Source organism: Girardinichthys multiradiatus, chromosome 7, assembly GCF_021462225.1.
Source record: "Girardinichthys multiradiatus isolate DD_20200921_A chromosome 7, DD_fGirMul_XY1, whole genome shotgun sequence".
In the NCBI taxonomy this organism is placed as follows: Eukaryota; Metazoa; Chordata; class Actinopteri; order Cyprinodontiformes; family Goodeidae; genus Girardinichthys; species Girardinichthys multiradiatus.
Genome location: NC_061800.1, coordinates 21874105 through 21888686, shown reverse-complemented (window position 1 = coordinate 21888686; position 14582 = coordinate 21874105). Strand labels below are relative to the sequence as shown.

Genomic DNA, 14582 nt, shown 5'->3' with positions numbered 1-14582 from the left:
AAGCACATACACACACCAAGCCATGTGCCCACTACGATACTTCTTAAAAAAATGTCAATCTTCAAAGGTGGTTTCCTATTCTGGATTAAAAGCTAAACTTCTTTTGCTAAAAGTTTAATTTTAGTATCCACAAAGGCCAACAGATAATACAAGAGGACATCTCTGTTTGGTAAATATCACGCTCATTACATGCCTATTGTGACCCGCTGCTGCATGCACTAACTAACTGCAATCTTCCTGATATGCACATGTTTCCGGTCAGATGCACCCAAGCATCCTGCGCATGGGCATGTAATTGGTGTGAGGCCCTTCAGTTCTGTCAAAGAAGCATTGTAAAGGGATGGATAACACATAATGCCTATATTGTGCTTCTGCTCATTCTCTGCTTGTCTGGTGATCGTATTTTAGATGAGGGATTGGTCCAGGGGTGTATGTTGCTGGGGGACTTAGTGCACATGATTACAAATGTTTAGGCTGCAGAGGGACCCCAGATGGACCCTCTTGAATTGGTGAAAGTGTCAGAATGTATGTCCCACTTCAAGAGCAAGTCTGAAAACTGTTACTTTTGTAAATATGTGAACAAATGCTAACATTGTGAGAGTCTACTTAAAACTCAAGAGCTTCTGAGTGGTTCACACCAGAAAACACTTGAGTTCAGCTGAGAAGCTTAGGCCTCAGATAGATGACTTCTAGGTAAAAAATTTGGATTAAAGTCATGCTTTTTACAGGTTTTCTACACCACATATGTTACATGGGATTTTTTTAATAAACCGATACAATGTAGCACATAGCTGTGAAGTGGAAGGAAAATGCCACATTGTTTAGTTTTTTAAATCAAAATCTGAAACATGTGATGTGCATTTGTATGTTATACTACATAGAACCACCTTTCACTGCTTTTGCAGCTGCAAGTCTTTTGGAGTATGCCATCACCAACTTTACACATTTAGAGGATGGAGTTTTTACACATTCTTATTTGCAGAAAAACTCAGGATCAGTCAGATTGGATTAAGAGAGTATGTCAACATCAGGTTTCAAGTCTAGTCACACACTGTCAATTGGTCCTAAGAATGGATTTCATCTAGGCCATTCTAACACATGAACATGCTTTAATCCAAACATACAACCCTGGCTATATGTGTAGCTTTGTTGTCCTGCTGGAAGGTGAAACTGCAGCCCAGCCTCACGTCTTTTCTTTTCTGCAGCCTTTAGCAGGGTTTTTCTTCCAGGATCACCCTGTATTTACCTCTATATAATTCTCCATCAACTCTGATCAGCTTCCTTATCCATGTGAAAGAAGTGTGCCCCTTGCAGGATGATGTTCATCATGTTTCTCTGTGAGGTTGTTGTGCTCATGGTGATATGTCTGGTTAGTTTTCTGCAACTTATATTATTTTATTTGGAATTTCTTATTTTATAAGTTCATCTGACCAGAAAACCTTCCCCAACATGTCATGTGGCAAACTGCAAATAGGACTCCTCTTAACGAAAGCTTTCTTCCTGCCGCTCTCCCATAAACGTTGCATAGTTATCCTGTCAACCTGAGCTTAGGATTCCTGAAACTGCTCCAGAAATACCATGGGTGTCTTTGGTGGTCTACATGATGCTATTTGTTCACTGATGTTCTCTAGAAAACCTCTGAGGCCTTCACAGAACAGCTGCATTTTACTGAGATTAAATTACACTCAGATGGGCTCTGTTTGCTTAATATGGGACTTCTGAAGGCAATTAGTTACTCTTGATTTTATATAGGTGTTTCAGAGTAAAGGGGTTTGAAAACAAATGCACACCAGCTTTTCAGGTTTTTATTCACTTGAAACTTGCATAATATTTTTATCCTTGTCACAGTTTTAACCTACTTTGTGTCAGAGTCTGGGATTTTGTCTGCCTGCTGCTAATTCCCCTCCACCACTAGGTGCCGCCGGAGCATGGCAGCCGAAGCAGCAGCGGGTGTTCTTCGTTCCCTCATCAGCCGGGGGGGGGCTATAAGAAGGCAGACTGCCAGCACATCAACGCCTGAGTGTTTTGCCTAATCGGGGTTTTACAGTCTGGCCAGATTTCTGACCATTCCACAGCCTTGAGCTATTTTGTAAACAGCCTTGAACTAATCTTGCGTTGTCTTCACGTCAGGTTTCAAGACCAAGGCACGCTCCCACTTGGAGGAGGACCACAGTCAGAGTTGAATCATAACCGGATCAGTCCCAGCTGGCAGTCCGCAGATCCGGTCCCCCGGTCCAAGCAAACTCCGTCCACCCTCCAACGTTGCCCGGCCAGGATAATCACTCTCTGCTCCGGCCCACAGTGCGGACCAAAACATCATTCCCAGACTCGACAGCCTCTCTCCCTGTTGGATCATTCTCGGCACACTGTAAGCTGTTTCCAAATAATCTGAACCATCTTCTAAATGAGCTCGTATCTGATCTGCCCTTTTCCCTTTCAGTTACCTGGTTCCAGTCCGTGGGTTTTGTCTCTGGTCAAATAAACTCCTAAACTGCTCTCAGTGTCTTGAGTGTCTCTGTATGTGGGTCAAATCGGCGGCTAAAATTATGACAGAACACTCAGGCCAGCCAGACCCAGCAGAGGCTCTGCAGGGAACACTTTCGGAACACAGCAAACAGATCCACAACTCGACTCTCCGATCCCTTGTTCGAGCAGCAGCGGCAGGTAAACCAGCGGCTAGACCAGATGGCAGCACTGCTGCAGCATGCTCTTGGCTCTAAGACTGCCACACCCGCAAGAGGCGCTACGGAGTCTACTGCGTCACAGCAGCTTCCGCATGGCTGTAACGTCATTTCCCCAGCCCTGAGAAATTTTCCGGGGAGGTTGGAAGTTGTCGTGGTTTGTTACTACAATGTTCTCTTGTTTTCAACCGGTTCCCACAATTATTTCCCCACGATGACGTCAAGATTTCTTATATTCTGGGTTTACTGACCGGCAAAGCGCTTCGTTGGGTGGAGGCAAGGTTTTCTGACCATAACCAATTTGGTTGCACCTATGATGATTTTATCAAAGAATTTAAGCTTATTTTTGACGTAGCTACAGATCAGACCAGTGTGGCTTGCCGTCTGTAGGTGCTGAAGCAGCGTAATCGGCCTTTAGTGGAGTTTACCGTCCGCACATTGGCTGCAGCTTCAGGCTGGAACTCCAGCGCCCTAAGATCGGCGTTTTTCGAGTCTTTAGATGAGGCTTTGAAGGATGAGCTGGTCTTATTAGATGTACCAGAGGAGCTAAATGAGTTAATTGCCTTGGCTGTCCGACTGGACACCAGGATGAGGGAAAGAAGAAGAACTCGCGTAGAGCGGGTTGTAGTGAGGTCTCAGATAACCGCCCCGCCACAACTGCCGGCCCAGCCTGCACAGCCCCCTAGCCACACCGAGCCCGAACCGATGCAGCTGGGAAAAGCGAGGCTCTCCCCAGATGAACGGCAGTGGCGCCGTGAATCACATCAGTGTTCTTATTGTGGTTCTCCTGACTACTTTGTTTCAGCCTTTCCAGTATGGCCAAAAGGGTGGGTCCGACGTCTGCCATGGGGCAGCCAGCGGACCAGAACCCCGATCTAAGACCCCCTAGATTTACTTTGCCAGCCACATTATTCTTAAACCGGCATGCTGTGCCTTTGACCGCCCTTATTAATTCGGGTGCGAATTAAGTTTAATTGACCGAGCCTTAGTTGAACAAAGACAGATTAGTACTGAGCCACTACCCACTCCGTGCCAGCTGTTGGCGCTGGATGGCCAGTTGCTCCATCGCATCACTCATCGGACCAGGCCATTGGAGCTAGTGTTGTCTGGGAACCATAGAGAGTACATTTCTTTTTTTATTTTTCCCATGTCACAGAATTCTCTAGTTCTCGGGTTTCCATGGTTACAGGCACACAATCCACATCTCAGTTGGTCTGAGCTAAGGGTTGACGCCTGGTCACCTGAGTGTCTGTCTGGCTGTCTGCTGTCTCCCCTCGATCGTCTGCTGAGGAGGGAGAGGGAGTTGAGCCACTGGATCTAACCCAGGTGCCCACGAGTATCATGACCGCAGTTTTTAGTAACTCACGAGCCCTGTCTCTACCCTCCCACCGGCCATATGATTGCAAAATAGAGCTGTTTCCAGGCGCCCAATTGCCCACCAGTCGACTGTACAAGATCTCAGTACCCGAGCGACAGGTGATGGAAAAATACATAGCAGAGTCACTGACCGCCAGCATTATTTGACCCTCGTCCTCTCTGCTCGGAGTGGGATTTTTCTTTGTGGGTAAAAAGGACGGTTCATTACGACCTTGTATAGATTACAGGGGGCTAAATGCCATCACAGTTAAGAATAAATACCCATTACCTCTTCTCTCGTCTGCCTTTGAGCCAGTTCATGGCGCCACCATATTCTCAAAATTAGACCTGAGAAACGCTTACCACTTAGTGTGAATCCGCCAGGGAGATGAGTGGAAGACGGCCTTCAAGACCCCCCTGGGACACTTCGAGTATTTGGTTATGCTGGTTTTAGCGAACAGTGCTCTGTAGCGGCGGCCTGAAGGTAAAGCTCTGAACAGTTTATGTGCAGGGCGTGTGGGGTCTGCAGAGATTTTAGCAGCTCTTTTTCTGACCCTAGACCTGTATAAGTCCTGGATGGAGGGAAGGTCGGCCCTGATTATTCTCTCTGCAGTCCTGATTATTCGTTGCAGTCTGGACCTGTCCTGTTTTGTGGATGAGCCAAACCACACTGAGATGGATGAAGACAGGACAGATTGAATTATGGCAGTGTAGAAGATGACCAGCGGCTCCTGTGGAAGGTTGAACTTCTTGAGTTGCCTCAGGAAGTACAGTCTCTGCTGGGCCTTCTTTCGAACAGTGTCTATGTGTGAAGACCATCTCAGGTCCTCAGAGATGGTGGTTCCTAAGAACCTGAAGTGGTCCACAGCCAATACAGTGTTGTTGAGGATGGCGAGGGGGGTGTATGGGGGTGGTATTCTCTGAAAGTCCAGCACCATTTACACAGTCTTGAGTGGATTGAGTTCAAGGTAGTTCTGACCGCACCAGTGTACCAGCCGATCCACCTGCTGTCTGTATGCAGACTCATCACCGTCCTGGATCAGTCCAACGACAGTGGTGTCGTCTGCAAACTTAAGGAGTTTCACGGACGAGTCCGATAAGGTGCAGTCATTTGTGTACAGGGAGAAGAGGAGTGGGGATAGAAGACACCCCTGGGGGGCACCAGTGCTTATTGATCCGGATTGGGAGAAGATGCTCCCCAGTCTCACCTGCTGCTGTCGGTCCGTCAGGAAGCTGTTGATCCACTGACAGGTGGAGGTTGGGACGTTGAGCTGGGTGAGCTTCTGGTGGAGAATGTCTGGTATGATGGTGTTGAAGGCCGAGCTGAAGTCTACAAACAGGATCCTGGCGTACGTCCCTGGGTGGTCGAGGTGTTGCAGGATGAAGTGTAGACCTAAGTTAACAGCATCATCTGCCGACCTGTTTGCTCGGTAAGCAAATTGCAGGGGGTCCAGCAGGGGGCTTGTGATGTCTTTCAGGTGCTTCAACACCAGCCGCTCAAAGGATTTCATGACCACAGACGTCAGGGCTACAGGCCTGTAGTCATTTAATCCTAGGATGGTGGGTTTCTTGGGAACCAGGATGATGGTGGATCGTTTGAGGCAGGAGGGGACTTCACATTTCTCCAGTGATTTGTTGAAGATCCTTGTGAAGATTGGAGCAAGTTGATTTGCACAGGCTTTCAGGCATGATGGGGAGACGTTATCAGGTCCTCCAGCTTTCTTTGTTTTCATGCGCTGAAAGAGCCTATTTACATCTTCCTTGGAGATCTTTAGTGCAGGCAGAGGATCTGAAGGTAGGGGGTTGGTTGTTTTAGGGGGGCCGACTAAAGCCTCAATAATGTAGGGCCCAATAAACCTAGGTGACAACTTCTTTGACATGGCCTTGAGAGGGATGTCCCGGGAGGATAAGCAAACCCTTTGTCCCAGCTGATAAACAGGAGCTGGCCATCTCTTGCGGTCAGCGATACGTTTGTTCTAGGCCGCAGTCCGATTGAGCGCCTGAACTGTTTGTCTCCACATCAGTTCACATCGCCGAACATGATGGCGAACAGAGGGTACAGCCACGTCGACCTCGTCAGCCGCGAACAGAGATGGCTGGTACCACCAGTAACATCTGTTCCACCAGTAACATCTGTTAATCAGGGAAATGGTGCGGCTTACCCCAGGATGTGCAGAGAACCTAGCCGTGTGGAACCACTGAATAACCCTAGACCCTTACCGCAGCAGGGACATACGTTACCAGTGTCAGGCTCTGTCCTTAGCACTCGGGAGACCAGTTCCTCAATCTCACAAGACACCGATCCGATGGTCCAGGCAGGGGGCACAATAGGTTCAGGTATCTTCTAAGAGTCATCTGTTGCAAACTGCCGGGAAAGAGCATCTGGCTTGGAGTTCTTACTCCCAGATCTGAAAGAGATGGTAAGATTAAACCGAGAAAAATAAAGAGACCAACAGGCTTGTCTTGGGTTAAGTCTTTTAGCAGTCTGTAAATAAGCCGGGTTCTTGTGGTCGGTCGAGACTAAAGGGTGAACAGCACCCTATAACCAGTGTCTCCACTCCTCTAAGGCTAGCTTAATAGCAAGGAGTTCCCTGTCACCCACATCATAATTCTGCTCGGCTTGGCTCAGCCGATGCGAAAAATACCCACAAGGGTGCAGTTTGTCGTCGTCAGAGGAACGTTGTGAGAGTACTGCTCCGACCCCAGTGTCGGAGGCCTCGACTTCCAAAATGAACTGTCTGGAGGGATCTTGATGTTTTAAGATGGGTGCCTGGCGAACTTCTCGTGAAGAACACGGAAGGCTTAATCCGCAGTGGAGTTCCAATGGAAGTGCACTTTAGCGGAAGTTAGTGCAGTTAAAGGTGCTGCCGTCTGGCTGTAGTTCCGGATGAAGCGGCGGTAGAAATTGTCGAAGCCAATAAACCGCTGTAATTGTTTCCGTGAGTCTGGAACAGGCCACTCCAGCACAGCCTTAACCTTCTCTGGGTCTGCACTGAGGTGTCCACCCTCTAGAATAAAACCTAAGAAGGTTACAGAGGTCTGGTGAAATTCACATTTCTCCGTTTTCACGCACAGTTTGTTCTCTAAAAGTCTTTGTAACACCAGATGAACGTGATGCTGGTGAGTCTTCAGGTCCTTAGAATAAATCAAAATATCGTCTAGGTAGACAAACACAAAACTTTTCAACAAATCCCTGAGGACGTCATTAACAAGTGCTTAAAAGACAACAGGGGCATTGCAGAGGCCGAAGGGCGTGACTAAGTATTCAAAATGTCCGAGTGAGGTCTTAAAAGCTGTCTTCCACTCATCCCCCTGGCGGATCCTATCTAGTTGGTAGGCATTTCTAAGGTCAAGTTTAGTGAAAACTGTGGTCTCGCGGACAGGTTCAAAAGCTGAAGAAAGAAAAGGAAGGGGATACTTGTTCTTAACTGTAATGTTATTAAGCCCCTATAATCAATACAGGGCCTTAAAGAACCATCCTTCTTGTTGACGAAAAAAAAACATGCGCCTAGGGTGATGAAGAAGGGCGGATAAGGCCGGTAGCCAGGGACTCATTAATATATTTCTCCATAGTCTGCTGCTCGTGTGTAGAAATAGGATACAACCTGCTGGTGGGCAGGGAAACTCCTGGAAGTAAGTCAATGGTGCAATCATAGGGTCGGTGTGGAGGAAACGAAAGCACCTTAGCTTTGTTGAACACTTGTTTAAGATCATGGTATATCAAAGGTACCCGGGTAAGATCTGGAAAATCACTCTCCTCAACAACTTAGTCAGGGGGAACGGGAGCGACTGCAGACTGAAGGCAGGTAGTGTGGTAACTAGTGGACCAGGACTCAACTCTGCCCTTAACCCAATCAAGGTGAGGATTGTGTTTACTAAGCCAAGGGAAACCCAGCACCATAGCATGCGTAGCTCCAGGAAAAACGTAGCAGGAAATTAATTCTCGATGATTGCCAGATAACAAGAGGGCTATAGGTTTAGTTTGGTGAGTAATATGAGACAATTCCTGACCGTTGAGGGCTGTCACAAGACGTGGTGCTGTCAAAGCCACAGTCTCGATCCCAGCTGCTTTAACTAGATCCAAGTCTATTAGATTCTGTTCACTTCCTGAATCAACCAGTGCAGAGAGATTGTGGACCTGTTGGTTAAGTGGTTCCAGAGTTCAGCGTCGGGTAGGTGTGTGTGGAAGATCCTTCCTGGGGAGGTCCTAGGAGCGAAGCTAGTGCGAAACGAAGCCACCGGGGCCAGCCTGGGTAACCTCCAGGTAGTCGTCGGTATAATCCTTGGAAGGTCCTTGAAAACGTAGTTAGTGTTTGACTGAAGCCACCAGGGCCAGCCTGGGTAACCTCCAGGTAGTCGCCGGTTCAGTTCACTAAGAAGAACAAAGAACAAGTTAAACGTTGTCGAAGGCAAAGTACACATAAACTTAATTAATATGAGGTATGCTGAGTAGCTACCACAGAGGCAAATACTCAAGCGATGAAATGCTGGCTGCTTCCTGCTTAAGTACTCCAGGACTCAATCACCGAGATGGAAAACACCTGACTCCACCACTGCTGAGCACTAGCGCCTATTAGGAGTCAAAAAACACAGACAAAAAAATACAACATAAACTCCAGCCCCGACAGTCTTCACGTCGGGTTTCAGGACCAAGCCACGCTCCCACTTGGAGGAGGACCACAGTCAGAGTTGAATCATAACCGTTGCCTTGGATCAGTCCCAGCTGCCAGTCTGTAGATCCGGTCCCCCGGCCCGAGTAAACCCTGTCCACCCTCCAACGTTGCCCAGCCAGGATAATCACTCTCTGCTCCGGCGGGGTACAGTGCGGACCAAAACATCATACCCAGACTCGACAGCCTCTCTCCCTGGTGGATCATTCTCAGCGCACTGTAAGCTGTTTCCAAATAATCTGAACCGTTTTCTAAGTGAGCTCGTATCTGATCAGCCCTTTTCCCTTTCAGTTACCTGGTTCCAGTCCGTGGGGTTTGTTGCCCCCCTGTCTCTAGTCAAATAAACTCCTAAACTGCTCTCAGTGTCTCGAGTGTCTCTGTATGTGGGTCAAATCGACGGCTATAATTATGACACTTTGTTTTGGTCTAGACCAGGTGTCTGCAACTTTTACAATTCAAAGAGCCATTTTTGCCCTCAATTAAACTAAATAAAACTTGTATACGTGTAACATGAGGAATTTGAAGGGGTATGAATACTTTTGCAAGGTGCTATAAAAGCCAAATTTTTCTGTAAAATGTGAGACAGCAGAGGAGATTCTCAACCAATCATCCTGAATGCTTCCGAGTTTCACGTTGCATTTTGTTTGTGGGTGTGTTTTTCTCTGTAGGCCCAAGGAACAAAGAGCCTTTCATTTTCACCTTTCCCTTCATTGGACCCCGCTGCCTCCTTAAACAAAACCCCAACAGTAATTTAGTGCCCAGTTTAACGCCATGAGCTACATGATACTCAGTTTTTAATAGGTGAGCAGGAAGCCTAAAGGGCTACCGTGGTTTCAGCAACCTGAAACAACCCCAAAAGCACTTCCTCCTCCGTCATGTATCATCTTAACTTCAAACTAACTCTCTGAAAGGTATCCTTGTGAACAGTTAATGGCATTTTCAGGACGGCGGAGATGGAATCTGTGTTGTTTTTAATTTTGAAATGAAGCATTTCTCTCAATTATATGCACAAACTTGTATAGAATATGTGGTACTCTATAAAGGAGACCTTCTGAATTATTCATGCTTTTTTAAGGTCCATTGTTCTCCCTGAGATATCTTTAAGTATCAGTACATATGTGCCATTCTTTCAATAAACTGTGCAGCACTCCTCAAAATTCCCAGAATTCTTTGTAATTTTAGATTGATTTGAAGTAACTTCAGGGTGAGAAGCTGGTCTGATCATCTATATTAATGTCTCTTTATGTGAGGTCAAATTGTACTCACGCATTTCACACTTTAACCCAAATTCCTTTGGGATTTTGTTCAAGCGAACCAGAGGTGTGTATCCAATGTGTCCAAGGATGCTGGGGAGGATTATCGGCGGCTCAGTACTGCAGTGGACAGAGGACAAATGACACTATCAGCATTGTTGAAATACAGTTTTTATAATAAAATAATGTCCTCCATCAGACATGAGAAGACCTGTTGCATTCACTGGCAGAATGAGGACACACAAAACTCAGAAAGACTTTTTAAATATAAAAAAGTTTATTAAAGTATATTAAATACAAGGCCTTGCAAAAATCATTCATACTTACTTGTCGAAATGTTTAGCAAATAAAAACTGTGGCATTTAAAAAGCAAATAAAAAGTGTGGCATTTGGCCCCTTTTACTCTGATACCCCTGAATAAGCTTTTCTGTGGAGGCCCCAGAGGTTTGTTGCAGCATTATGAAGACCAAGGAGCTTAGCAGAAAGGTCAGGGATAAATTTGTGGAGATGTTTAAAACAGAGATGAGTTATAAAACAATATACTAAGCATTTTCAATCTAATATCTATAAAACAGAAAGAGTACAGCACCACTGCAAACCTTCCAAGAAATGGCTGTCCACCTAAATTCGCAAAGAGGGCAAGGAGAGCATTATGGAGAGAAACAGCCAGGAGTTCAATGGGAACTCTGGAAGAGTTTTAGAGAAGAACGCTATTCTTAAAACAAAGACATAAGAAATCCCACTGGCAGTTTGCCACAAGCCATGTAGGGAACACAGCAACCATGTGGAAGAAGGTGTACTTTTCAAAGGAGACCAAAACTTAACGTTTTGCCCGACAAACTATAAATGTACCTTAAAGATACCATCTCCACATTTACACATTTTGGTGGCGGCATTATGCTGTCGGGATGCTTTTCTGCAGCAAGGACAGAGATGCTGGTGAGAACTGATAGGAAGGTGGATGGAGCTAAGTGCCGGGCAATCCTGGAGGAAAACCTGTTAGAAGCTGCAAAAAATGTAAGGCTGTGGACGGAAGTCATCTCAATTTAGAAGCTGTGGCAGGACTTTTAAATTAAGGCTCACAAATGCCCTCTAGCAAATCCAGCTGAGCTTGAGAAGTTTTGTAAAAACAATTGGCAAGAAATTCAGTCTCTAGATGTGCAAAGCTGGTAGAGAAATTCCCCAAAAGACTGGCAGCTGTTATAACAGGCAACTGGCAGCAAAGGTATGCTAAGTTTTTTAGATTTTCATTTGTAAAACATGCTGAAAACCATCGTTTCTTTTTTGTCCAATTAGTATGTGTTTTGTTTTGTCACATAAAATCCTGTCACATAAAACATTTGCCGTTGTATCGTGACAAAATGGAAAACGTTTGAGGGCTATGAATACTTTTACAAGGTTTCTGAGGCAAAAATAAGTGGTGGCCCTGCCTGTTGCATGGTTTTCTGGGGATATATGTGTACAACTTGACTAAGTTGCTAATTGATTTATCTCTTTTATTTGTGGGTGCTGAGATGCGGACAAACCAGAGCTGCAAGACTCTGGTTTGTCACAAAGATGTATCAGCATTGTTTCATATCAATGTCTTGTTTTTTGTTAGGTCACATTAGTATTGCAGCTTGCAGAACAAGTCTGAAAGGTCAAGGATTTGGCTTTATTACATGTTTTTGTGTCAATCCTGACACTTTATGAAGTAAAAACTGGATAGAATTAAGTAATAGTGTTCACCTTTATTTCTCTGTCCTGAATCGAGTGACCCTTACCGTGGTGGCTGACTGTGTGGGGACTCTGACATTGGAGCACCTGGCCTCCAGGTGCACCTACTGGGCAAATCAGGGCGAATCCACTTCATTTGAGCAGTTGTCTCTTCTGCGTTTTTCCCATTTCCAACATTTTCTTCGCACTTTCTGGGAGATTTGTCATCATTGAGGCACTTGTCTTCTCCAAGTGCAGAAAACTCACGCCCGGCGGGGAAGATTTTAACAACTCCATCCACAGGAGACCTTTTCTCTGCATGCATCAGCTTTTCCCCATCTGTGCAGGGAGCTTGACCATCTTTCAAGCATTTGCTTCCAAACACAGAAGGCATGGCTCACCTGCAGCCGTGACAGACAGATGTTTACGTCACACTTTAAACACATAAGCTTTAAAATGCAACGGGAAGGTTAAAGATTAAATCAAGATGAACTTTGACTGGATTATACATGTACTACAGAAGCACACAACTGTGTAAGAGTCGCTTAAATATAAAGGTTGCACACTTATATTTATTTTATTTCCTGCAATGGTTCTGAGGAAATCTTTCTCTGTAAGTTCAGTTAAATATATACAGCCATGTCAGTTACAATAGAATAAGTCTTGATTTGGTTCCAAACTAATTAAAAGCACCTCAGCAAAGAAAAACTTGAAACTTTATAGGCAGGTTTAAGCTAATTTGAATCTCTAACCAGCTCATGTTACCATCTGCAAATCAGATTTATTTTTACATGTGAAGCTGTAACTTTAATTTGGTTAAGTAAGCTGTATTAATACAGACATTTGTCAACTGATCCAAAGACAGACACCAGAATAATTTTTATCCAGATTTAAAAAGACAAGAGGAAAAAGTTGTTCTGTATGTCAACCTTTCAGGTTTTAAACATCTAAATAAGAAGAGTTTAAATAAAGTCCTGGTAAATTCTGCTGCAGCATTTGTTTTCCACTAAATTTGTGAAGGAGGATACTCACAGGAGGCTTGGCACCACTGACACACTTCCAAAGGTCTCTCTACACAAAAGAGACTCCTTCCCAGACCCAATATGTGTGGGGGTTTGGGGACTGTATGCTGGGGACCAAACCACTGAGATGCACTGACGGGGGGATGCAATCCTTCTGCATTTGAACAATTTACACTCTTCATTAATGAACAGCATTTTAATGCATATTGTTGGATTATGCATAAAGATTTAATTTGTCTTATTGTATAAAGTGAGATGAAAATCTGGTTGCTGCTCAGATGCGGGGAGCTCCTGACACCCCATTCCCCCCTTCATTTTTTCCACCCATGTTGCACCCTAAAGAAAACTCTGTAAGCAACTGTTTTGATTCAAAGGATTTCAAATCTTCCCAAGTTTATCCCTCATATCCTTGTTTTAGTTTTCGTTCCATGCATGGTTTATTATTCTGAAAGCATTCTGTCTCAGGTTTATTTATCCTAAAATATTTCAAAACATATGTAAAGTGTGTATTTTTAAAGCTTTCTTTACTGACAAACCTTTTATCTTTGCCTGGTTCAGAGCCAAAAACCATCTGGCGTTATTGTGTATTTTGGGCTGAATTGTAATTTTTTTAAATTTAGTTTTCTTCAACACGTTCATATACCTTTTAAAGCTGCGTGCAAAATGCATCCCTTTGACATGTTCTGTGCTATTTACTCCAAAATAAAACAAATTTTTCTAAAAAAAAACTACCATTTACTGCTGTTTAAATCTCTTACAGAATTTCATGCTTTAATTTTTAAGCAAAGACTATAGAATTTTTGTGTACTGCAAATCTACAGGTTTATATGAGAAGAAACAAAAACAACTTAGAAAGTAACTTTACTGACCAACACCGGCATTTAATTGATGGAAATCAAGAAACGTCTTGAATATGTGTTATCTATGGTGAGGACTGAAGTTAATAAATGCATTCATAAAAATATAAAAGTATATTTATGTTGACATTTCTTTTTCTATGGTAAACACTTTTGTTGCTGTCTGTTTTTGACACTAATGATAACACCCAAAATTCAATATGCATTTATGTGGTGGTAAATAAATGACTTGGTGGGTTTTTTGTTTTCTTCTTTCAAAGAGAGAGACACAAAGAGAGAAAGAGTATAATTGCTAACAATGGAGTTGAAATTTGAAGATTTCATGGCCACTGGATGTAGGCCAGGTTGAGGAATAAACAGTGACGTTCTTTAAAAGAGAATATTTTGTGTCTAAGAGAGCACAAAATACAGAGACCCCCAGAGGTTAAGAGGTTATGGATCACAATCCATATAGAAGTATGGAGCTGTTTCATTTCTGGTGGAAAACATGTTAAACTGATCCTGCAACCAAGAAACTGACAAACAGGATCTTCTGATGTAATTGCTTTGCTAAATTTCCATTTTCATGCAACATTGATTTTACTTGATCTTGATATTGTCATACAGAACCTGGATTTAGCCATGCAAACAGCAAAAACTAAAAGCACCTCTTTGGGAAAGTGATGCAGTAATTGACGAGTTCATAAGGAAGCAACTAGTTCAGGATGTTACTTATTATTATGAATTATTGTGACTAGGTGTGGGCTGGATGCCAGTATGAAGGCACACCAAGGCTGTACAGAGCTACAGCTTCAGAAGGGTTAAAGTGTTGCCCTCATAAGACAAAGTATCAGAGTTACAAGAGGCTTCCTGGGTTGTGAACATCACAGAGTAAAACAGCATTTCTCCCTCTACCACATGTTGCTGCATACTGCAAATCAGCTGGCTGAAATGATGCCCTAACAACTGAAGCAGATAGCCAACATGTACCTCTTATGCTTGTGTTACTCTCTAAAGAGTAAATTAATATTACAGACAACAGAACTGAAATATGTTACATCATTTCAGC

At 44.1% G+C, this 14582-nt stretch overlaps 1 protein-coding gene across 1 annotated transcript in view; it reads right to left on the bottom strand.

Annotated features, from left to right (window-relative positions):
- cbsb (cystathionine beta-synthase b) overlaps positions 1 to 12749 on the bottom strand; it is a 36771-nt gene extending 24022 nt beyond the window's left edge. Inside the window, exons 1-3 of the mRNA XM_047369677.1 lie at positions 12688 to 12749; positions 11724 to 12056; positions 9974 to 10080 (exon numbers count right to left, since the gene is read on the bottom strand). Of these exons, the coding sequence (XP_047225633.1) occupies positions 9974 to 10080; positions 11724 to 12049 (433 nt within the window). The 5' untranslated portion in view covers positions 12050 to 12056; positions 12688 to 12749. The remainder of the gene's footprint in view (positions 1 to 9973; positions 10081 to 11723; positions 12057 to 12687) is intronic.
- Between the last annotated feature and the right edge of the window lie 1833 nt (positions 12750 to 14582).